This window comes from Zea mays, chromosome 1, assembly GCF_902167145.1.
Source record: "Zea mays cultivar B73 chromosome 1, Zm-B73-REFERENCE-NAM-5.0, whole genome shotgun sequence".
Classification (NCBI taxonomy): Eukaryota; Viridiplantae; Streptophyta; class Magnoliopsida; order Poales; family Poaceae; genus Zea; species Zea mays.
Genome location: NC_050096.1, coordinates 192,642,488 through 192,652,643, shown reverse-complemented (window position 1 = coordinate 192,652,643; position 10,156 = coordinate 192,642,488). Strand labels below are relative to the sequence as shown.

Sequence of the window (10,156 nt, the reverse complement as noted above, 5' to 3'; positions counted from 1 at the left end):
CGTGGCTGGCAAGACAGTCTTTTGAGTGTCACATTATGCCAACCATTAAAAGTTAAAGTCCAGTTAACAATCAACTTATCACTTTGTCAGACTATTACAAATCTGGTCGAGAAAAACAAAACGATCTGTATGTACTACCCCTGTTTAATGTAACCGCATCCAGCTGGGCCATTTTTACGGGCTCAGGCTGCTAAACTAGCAGCCGTGTATCGCTGGGCCGGTCCAGTTTCTTTGGAAACTGAAAATTCGATGGAATCGCGAATGATAGGTAGGCCCGCCCGGGCAGGAATTATATTTGGAAGAATTCAATTTGGTCCCATTTCGCCCGAAGACCCCACAGTCACAGTGGAGGTACAGAATTGCGCAGAGGTCCATTCACCGGCTCCATTTTCTGGAACGAGACCGAACCAAATAAAGAAAGAGGAAAAGGAAGACGAAGACGAAGAGGGAGAAAAAAGGGACCAGAGGGCCGGAAGCCCGGAACCAAAACCTAGACGAACCACACAGGCAGTCAGGCACAGCGCGGGCCGGGGAGATAGATAGGCAGACAGGCAGGCAGGGGGGCGACGGCACGGGGCGGGGCTAGCCAACCAGACCAACCCAAACCCTAGCTCACCGCTCGTTCCATTCCAATCCATGGAGGTGGCGCTATGAGCCGCCGCCGGGACGGCGGGACGTGGAGCTGGTGCGGCCGGGGAAGACGAGTCGAGGATGACGGCCAGATCGGACGATCCCGGCGTCTCGCCAGGGACGTCGGCGGCGGCTGGCGGCGAGATCTGGGGCACGTGGGAGGAGCTCCTCCTGGCGTGTGCCGTACGGAAGCACGGTACCGCCAGCTGGGACTCCGTGGCCATGGAGATGCTGTCCCGCTGCCCTCCCGCCGCGGCCGACAGCCTCACGCCCGCTGGGTGCCGCCTGCGGTATCGCCTGCTCCACCGCCGGTTCACCGCCGCCGCCGCCGTAAACGGTGACGAGGAGCCCGACGCGGCCTCCGCCGACTGCTGCGTGGAGGAGCTCCGCAAGCTGCGCGTCGCCGAGCTCCGCCGCGAGGTCGAGAGATACGACCTCTCGATCGGGTAAATGGCCGGAAAAAAAACCAGCACGGAGACGGACCGTATAGTTAACGAGAAAAACATAAAATGCGTTCGGGCCTGGCCCGGCCCGGCTTGCTCAGCTCAACCATCCTACGCTGATCGGTCGGCCGCGGTTTTTTTTTTTCGTGTCAGGTCATTGCAATCTAGAGTGGAAAGGCTTAAAGAGGAGAGAGCGAGGAGCATCTCCGGCGAGGCCAATCCAGTACCGGCGGTGAAGGAGGACGGCGAGGAGGAGCCGGCGGAGGGGAGGAAAGAATCTCTGGAGGAGGAGGGCGACGATGCCGGCGGCGGGGAGGAGGATCGTGTCTCCGGCGGCGAGTCCGGGCGGTCGTGCAAGGAGTCCAACTCGTCAGATCTGAAGCGGCCGCGGCCAGCGCGAGACGCCGGGGACGGCGACGCGGCGGCGAGGAGGGAGGACGAGGGGGCAGGAGACGCCGCCCGCGAGTCGTCGGCTGTGAAGCGCGAGCAGGTCTCCGGTGAGTCGGTGGTTGGGTCCAAGGACACGGTGGCGGCGGCTGACACGGAGAAGGAGAGCAGCGACGTGCAGAGCTCGGCCAGCCCGTCCCGTCGCCGCGAGCGGGAGATCGGCGCCGGCGAGGACGCGGATGTGGCCTCAGCGCCGCCGCCGCCAGCGCCCGCAGCGGCGGTCCTCCCCGCTGCGGAGGCCGAGGCGTTGCGCGCGTTCCTCGAGGTGGTGCGAACCAGCAAGCCGGGCTCCGTGTTCGAGCGCCGGCTCGAGAGCCAGGTAAAAAAAAATTATCCTCTACTTGTTTTTTCTATCCCTAAACACATACGGTAACTGTAAAATGAAAATCACCATTCACCCCTCCCCTAATCTCCTTTTTTTCCGGGCATTATAAAAAAATTAAAATATTTGAAATTACGGAACCGTCCAAACACAAAGCGCCCAACCCGGCTGTCAGTGGAGTACGCTTTACGAGAGTTATCTCGCGATACGTACGGCGAGTGCTCGGCAGTCGGCACCCGCCCAAATCGCGTAACGCTCGCGGTTTCCCGGTGGCCTGGACGCTTGCTTCGCTTTGCTTGCACAGAAAACGACCGCCTCGGCTGGTCACCGTCGCCGGTGAGCGCAGGATGTGGGAGTGGAACCGCGCCGATCGTACGGATGGCGGTGGGGTTGTGTACATCGGCCGCCGTCCGGCCCGGGGCGAGGTCGACCTCGGTCGTCCGATCAGAGGGTCCCGGGCTTCGTGGAGATAAGGCTATCTCCGGTAGTCCGTAAACAGCCGTGTAAATTATTTCACTGTTTGATGGAAGTTTAAAATAGAGATTGTGATAAAGACTGGAATAAGTAAGGGCTGTTTGGTTCTTGGTTAAATGTGCCACACTTTATCTAAGGAACTGAAGAAATAAGCTTAGACGGAAAAGTTAGGTAAAATATGGCAAGTTACACATCAAACAAACAGACCTATAGTCTGTTGGCGAAGTCGCGAGACGCGTAGGTGGGTGGCGCCGCGAGAGACGCGTTTCGTGTCCATGCGGTGGTCCGCTGTGGGACCAACCGTGCGCCGCCACGTGGGCATAGAAAACGACGTGTGGGGCCGGCTTGTCGGCCATTGCTACGGGTTGTCGCGGAGGACAGTGTACTGAAGGGCTAAAAATATCTCTACTGTTCTTCACAGAGGAAAAAATCGTGCTCTCACGTGCTGCACAGCATTTCAGCTGTTTTTTTGTGTGTCTCTCTCAGTTTTATTTGGATTATTTGTATCAATTTGATTTTTTGGTAGGATATTTTTTCTTTTCCACTTTGTCGGTTCTTTCGCTGCTCCACTGACCGCTGGGCCCAAAAATGCCGCTCGCAGGACGACGCGAAATACAGGTGCACCATCAGGCGCCACGTGGACCTGGAGACGGTGAGGTCCAGGCTGGACGGTGGGTCCGGCAGCTACGCCTCGGCGACCGAGTTCTACCGCGACCTGCTCCTGCTGTGCGCCAACGCGCTGGTCTTCTACCCGCGCGGCTCGCCCGAGCGTTCCGCCGCGGCGCGGACGCGCGCGCTCGTCGCCAAGCACATGTCCAAGGACCAGCCGGGGCCCTCGGGGAAGGCTGTCGCGGGGCCGGCGGCGTCCAAGAAGGCCAAGGCGGAGGCCGACGTTGGGTCGCTGCTGGAGAAGACGGCGCCCATCATCGTGTGCCGGAAGCGGAGCTCTATCGCCAAGGCCGCCGCGGCGGCCACCGCCAAAGAGGAGAGATCGGAGAAGGCGGAGTCCGACAAGGAGGGCGAGAAGCAGCAGGAGGCGGTGGGCAAGAGGAAGGCGGCGGCCGCCGCCAAGGACAGGGCGGCGTGGGGCCCGAGAACGAACAAGACCCGCGGCGGGCCTGCTGTCCGGAAGGCGTCGGCTCAGAGCCACAAGGGGGCGTCGGCGGCGGCGGACAACGGCTCGGACAGCGACGCACCGCCCGAGGAGGCCAAGAAGCAGCCTGCCGCTGACAAGAAAGGTGGTGGTGGCGGCGGTGTCGCCAAGAAGCGCAACGCCGTCAACTTCCTCAACCGGATGAAGCAAGGTGGCTCGGCGCCGTCGACGGAGCGGGTGTCGCTACTGGAGACGCTGAAGCTCTCGGCCGCGGCGGAGCAGAAGAAGGCCGGGAAAGGCGAGGGCAAGGAGCCCGCGGGCGGGTCCGGTTCCAAGAAGGCCACGCCGGGGAGGAGGAACGTTGGCAGGCCACCGAAACGCGCGGCTGCCCCTCCATCCCCGCCACCGTCCAAGAGGGCAAAGGGCGGCGGCGGCGGCGGGAAACGCGGGGGCAGGAAGTGAAGCCAAGTGGGATGGAGTGGGAAGCATTAGGAAGCTGTAGGCCCAGTCTCAGACCGTCCCAGCTCAACCGTGTGTAAATGACGTAGGGTTGTAGGAGCGTTCGGTCCGAGCTTTTGTACCGTATGCCAGTGGTGTAGGGGTGGTACTGTTTTTTGGGAGGAAAACAGGATGAGTTGACCTGCGCTCGCGGGACTGCATTGATGAAGAGATGGATTGTGGAAGACGATTCGTTTAGAAACTGTCGTCGAGGAATACATTTTTTTGGCTGAAATTTGAAACCTGTAGCGATGGAATAGATACTGTCACTGAAATCTCAACTGTGACTTTTATTACAGCTGTTAAGCAGCAGGAACTGTAGAAATAGAAAAGTACCTCCTCCGTCTATAGTATTCGTTTTAGCTCTTAATTTTTATATCTATATCTAAGGACGTGAATAGTATTCGTTTTAGCTCTTAATTTTTATATCTATATCTAAGGACGTGTTAGCTTTTTAGAGATTAATTTTTAGTCTATTCATTTTATTATCTAAATTGTCAAATATAGAAGTTAACTAGTTGGTTACTCGTGTGAAAGTCGCCTAGAGGGGGGTGAATAAGGCGAAACTGAAATTCTCAAAAATAATCACAATTACAAGTCGGGTTAGCGTTAGAAATATAATCGAGTCCGCGAGAGAGGGTGCAAAACAAATCGCAAGCGAATAAGGAGTCTGACACGTGGATTTGTTTTACCGAGGTTCGGTTCTCGCAAACCTACTCCCCGTTGAGGTGGTCACAAAGACCGGGTCTCTTTCAACCCTTTCCCTCTCTCAAACGGTCCCTCGGATCGAGTGAGATTTTCTTCTCAATCACTTGGAACACAAAGTTCCCACAAGGACCACCACAAGATTGATGTCTCTTGCCTCAATTACAAGTGAGTTTGATCGCAGTGAAGAATCAAAGAAAGAAGAAAGCAATCCAAGCGCAAGAGCTCGAAAGAACACAAGCAAATCTCTCTCACTAATCACTAGGGCGTTGTGTGGAGTTTGGAGAGGATTTGATCACTTGAGTGTGTCTAGAATTGAATGCTAGAGCTCTTGTAAGTGGTTGGAAGGTTGAAAACTTGGATGACTTGAATGTGGGGTGGTTGGGGGTATTTATAGCCCCAACCACCAAACTAGCCGTTTGGTGGTGGCTGACTGTCGTATGGTGCACCGGACATGTCCGGTGCGCCAGCCACGTCACCAGGCCGTTGGGATTCGACTGTTGGAGCTTCTGTCTTCTGGGCCCGCCTGGATGTCCGGTGGCGCACCGGACATGCACTGTAGAGTGTCCGGTGCGCCACTACGCGCGTGCCTGACTTCTGCGCGCTCTGGCGCACATTAATTGCTGTTGCAGGTGACCGTTGGCGCGAATTAGTCGTTGCCCTGCTGGCTCACCGGACAGTCTGGTGTACACCGGACATGTCCGGTGAATTATAGCGGAGTAAATTACCGAGGCTGGCGAGTTCTAGAGCCGCTCTTACTTGGAGCACCGGACACTGGTCCGGTGAATTATAGCGGAGCGCCTCTGGATTTTCCCGAAGGTGAGGAGTTCAGCGTGAAGTCCCCTGGTGCACCGGACACTGTCCGGTGGCCACCGGACAGTCCGGTGCGCCAGACCAGAGGTGCCTTCGGTTATCCCTTGCTCTCTTTGTTGACCCCCATACTTGGTCTTTTATTGGCTAAGTGAACCTTTGGTACCTGTATAACTTGTACACTAGAGCAAACTAGTTAGTCCAATTATTTGTGTTGGGCAATTCAACCACCAAAATCATTTAGGAAATAGGTGTAAGCCTAATTCCCTTTCAATCTCCTCCTTTTTGGTGATTGATGCCAACACAAACCAAAGCAAATATAGAAGTGCATATTTGAACTAGTTTGCATAATGTAAGTGCAAAGATTGCTTGGAATTAAGCCAATATAAATACTTATAAGATATGCATGAATTGTTTCTTCATTTTTAACATTTTGGACCACGCTTGCACCACATGTTTTGTTTTTGCAAATTCTTTTGTAAATCCTCTTCAAAGTTCTTTTGCAAATAGTCAAAGGTAAATGAATAAGATTTTGCGAAGCATTTTCAAGATTTTAAATTTTCTCCCCATGTTTCAAATGCTTTTCCTTTGACTAAACAAAACTCCCCCTAAATAAAATTCTCCTCTTAGAGTTCAAGAGGGTTTTGATATATCAATTTTGAAATGCTATGTTCTCCCCCTTTTGAACACAATAGGATACCAATTTTAAATTTATCAATTGAGAATCATACCATTTGTGTTCTCCCCCTTTTGAACACAATAGGATACCAATTTTAAATTTATCAATTGAGAATCATACCATTTGAAAAACTCTTTTTAAAATTAGGTGGTGGTGCGGTCCTTTTGCTTTGGGCTAATACTTTCTCCCCCTTTGGCATGAATCGCCAAAAACGGAGTCATTAGAGCCCTTAGAAATACTCTCTCCCCCGTTGGTCATAAATAAATGAGTGAAGATTATACCAAAGACGGAGTCCTTTTCTCCCCCAAAGATGGAGAGGTGCTCGGAGTGATGGCGAAGGATGAGTTACGGAGTGGAAGCCTTTGTCTTCGCCGAAGACTCCAATTTCCTTTCAATACACTTATGACTTGGTTTGAGATAGACTTGAAAACACATTAGTCATAGTATATGAAAGAGATATGATCAAAGGTATACTTTATGAGCTATGTGTGCAAATCAAAAGAAGTTCCTAGAATCAAGAATATTTAGCTCATGCCTAAGTTTGTTAAAAGGTTTGTTCATCAAGAGGCTTGGTAAAGATATCGGCTAATTGATCTTTAGTATTGATGTACGAAATCTCGATATCTCCCTTTTGTTGGTGATCCCTTAAAAAGTGACACCGAATGGCTGTGTTTAGTGCGGCTATGCTCGACGGGATTATCCGCCATGCGGATTGCACTCTCATTATCACATAGAAGAGCAACTTTGGTTAGTTTGTAACCATAGTCCCTAAGGGTTTGCCTCATCCAAAGCAATTGCGCGCAACAATGCCCTGCGGCAATGTACTCGGCTTCGGCGGTAGAAAGAGCGACCGAATTTTGCTTCTTTGAAGCCCAAGACACCAAGGGTCTTCCCAAGAACTGGCAAGTCCCTGATGTGCTCTTTCTATTAATTTTACACCTCGCCCAATCGACATCCGAATAACCAATCAAATCAAATGTGGATCCCCTAGGATACCAAAGCCCAAACTTAGGTGTATAAACTAAATATCTCAAGATTCGTTTTACGGCCTTAAGGTGAGCTTCCTTAGGGTCGACTTGGAATCTTGCACACATGCATACGGAAAGCATAATATCCGGTCGAGATGCACATAAATAGAGTAAAGAGCCTATCATCGACCGGTATACCTTTTGATCGACGGATTTACGTCCCTCGTCGAGGTCGAGATGCCCATTGGTTCCCATGGGTGTCTTGATGGGTTTGGCATCCTTCATTCCAAACTTGCTTAGAATATCTTGAGTATACTTCGTTTGGCTTAGGAAGGTGCCCTCTTGGAGTTGCTTTACTTGAAATCCTAAGAAGTACTTCAACTCCCCCATCATAGACATCTCAAACTTTTGTGTCATGATCCTACTAAACTCTTCACATGTAGACTCGTTAGTAGACCCAAATATAATATCATCAACATAAATTTGGCATACAAACAAGTCATTTTCAAGAGTTTTAGTGAACAAAGTAGGATCGGCCTTGCCGACTTTGAATCCATTAGTGATAAGGAAATCCCTAAGGCATTCATACCATGCTCTTGGGGCTTGCTTAAGCCCATAAAGCGCCTTAGAGAGTTTATACACATGGTTAGGGTACTCACTATCTTCAAAGCCGGGAGGTTGCTCAACATAGACCTCTTCCTTGATTGGTCCATTGAGGAAGGCACTTTTCACGTCCATTTGGTAAAGCTTAAAGCCATGGTAAGTAGCATAGGCCAATAATATATGAATTGACTCAAGCCTAGCTACGGGTGCATAGGTTTCACCGAAATCCAAACCTTCAACTTGGGAGTATCCTTTGGCCACAAGTCGGGCTTTGTTCCTTGTCACCACACCATGCTCGTCTTGCTTGTTGCGGAAGACCCATTTGGTTCCTACAACATTTTGATTAGGACGTGGAACCAAATGTCATACCTCATTCCTAGTGAAGTTGTTGAGCTCCTCTTGCATCGCCACCACCCAATCCGGATCTTGAAGAGCTTCCTCTATCCTATGTGGCTCAATAGAGGAAACAAAAGAGTAATGTTCACAAAAATGAGCAACACGAGATCTAGTGGTTACCCCCTTATGGATATCGCCGAGGATGGTGTCGACGGGGTGATCTCGTTGGATTGCTTGGTGGACTCTTGGGTGTGGCAGTTTTTGCTCTTCATCCTCCTTGTCTTGATCATTTGTATCTCCCCCTTGATCATTGCCGTCATCTTGAGGTGGCTCATTTGCTTGATCTTCTCCTTCATCAACTTGAGCCTCATCCTCATTTTGAGTTGGTGGAGATGCTTGCGTGGAGGAGGATGGTTGATCTTGTGCATTTGGAGGCTCTTCGGATTCCTTAGGACACACATCCCTAATGGACATGTTCCTTAGCGCGATGCATGGAGCCTCTTCATCACCTATCTCATCAAGATCAACTTGCTCTACTTGAGAGCCGTTAGTCTCATCAAACACAACGTCACAAGAAACTTCAACTTGTCCAGTGGACTTGTTAAAGACTCCATATGCCCTTGTGTTTGAATCATATCCTAGTAAAAAGCCTTCTACAGTCTTAGGAGCAAATTTAGATTTTCTACCTCTTTTAACAAGAATAAAGCATTTGCTACCAAAGACTCTAAAATATGAAATATTGGGTGTTGGGGACTTGTTCTCAAATGCTTCGAATTAAGAACAAGGCAACACAAAAAATGTTAAGTGTTAAGATCCTTCGTCCTCCATAACGATATATCCCTTCGGGATATAAAGCATCTCGGACGAAGGTTACGAAGGACATACCTTCGTAAGCATAACAACGAAGAATGATGCATTCACATAAATCATAGAATATGAAATAAACATTTAAATATTGTCATAGAATTATCTATACTTGTATTAATGAATGTAAATGACCTTGAATTACAAATGTACCTTCGGTCCTGCGGAAGGCAAAAGTACAAGCGTGATGCGAAAGCAAATGCCAAGTCAGCGTGAACAGTACGGGAGTACTGTTCATCTATTTATAGACGCGGGACGCAGCCCACGTAAAATTACATCCATGTCCATTACATTTGTTAACGGTTTATGGAAATCTTTTGAGGACCCCGAAGTCTTTTCATCTTAAGGTCGGTTCCCCCTTGTGCCATCGCGCCGAAGCTTCCCTGCGTACAGCTTCGGCTGCCCCCGACCTTCGTCTGGCTCAGCCTTCGTCCTGGTCGTGCTCCATATCCATAATTCTGAATCCGAAAATACCTGTTCATATAATTCACTTGGAAAACATTGTCAAATCATGTTTTTGAGGACCTTCGGAGGACGAAGGCCCCCAACAGTAGCCCCTCGCAATATTAATTTGTAAATAATAAATTCAGATTGCGATATGGCCGAAGGCCTTGAGCCGAAGGTCCGAAAAAACACCTTCCCTTTGCTAGAATAGCAACATTTACTGACAAGCGGGGCCTTTTAACTTTCAACGCCCTAGGCGTATAAATAAGAACACATCGTGAATTCATTTGGTACACACGCTTGCCTTTTGCTTCGGCCCACTAAAAATTTTTAGCTCTTGCTCATTGAGATTTGCTGGTCTTTTTGATTTCGAAGCTTCGGCCTCGGGAACAAATTTTTAGTGTTTCCGAAGATGTCTGAAGACAAGAAGATCCCTGCTGAGACGAAGCTGAGTCTCGAGGAGGAGAAGAATCTGGGGTTCCTGATAGCGATGGCAGAGACTAATACAGAGAAAATCACGAAGGAGATTCCCGAAGGTTTGTCCGAAGATACTGATGACAGCGACAGCTATGATGTGGAAAGTGATGGGGAAGAGGCCGAAGATCGACCGTGGCGACCAAGTCACTCAGTTTTTGGGAAAACAACCATCAAGCAGAGTCACATTGATAATATGAGGGGGCGATACTTCCGAGACATATCTATTGTGAGAGCTGATGCCGGGGAAAAGACTTCTCCCACCCCTGAAGAAGATGAAGTCGTGATTTTCCGAAGCCTCCTCAAGGCTGGGCTTCGATTCCCCCTGAGCAATTTTGTTGTTGAAGTACTGAAAACATTCCAAAT

At 50.2% G+C, this 10,156-nt stretch overlaps 1 protein-coding gene across 1 annotated transcript; it reads left to right on the top strand.

Moving 5' to 3' along the window:
* The first annotated feature begins 450 nt into the window (after positions 1-450).
* Positions 451-4,167, top strand: LOC100501552 (uncharacterized). Its single transcript, NM_001366930.1, has 3 exons — positions 451-1,076; positions 1,227-1,839; positions 2,918-4,167. Exons 1-3 carry the CDS (start codon positions 712-714, stop codon positions 3,869-3,871), a joined length of 1,932 nt encoding a protein of 643 aa, NP_001353859.1. The 5' UTR covers positions 451-711; the 3' UTR covers positions 3,872-4,167.
* Positions 4,168-10,156: the final 5,989 nt, after the last annotated feature.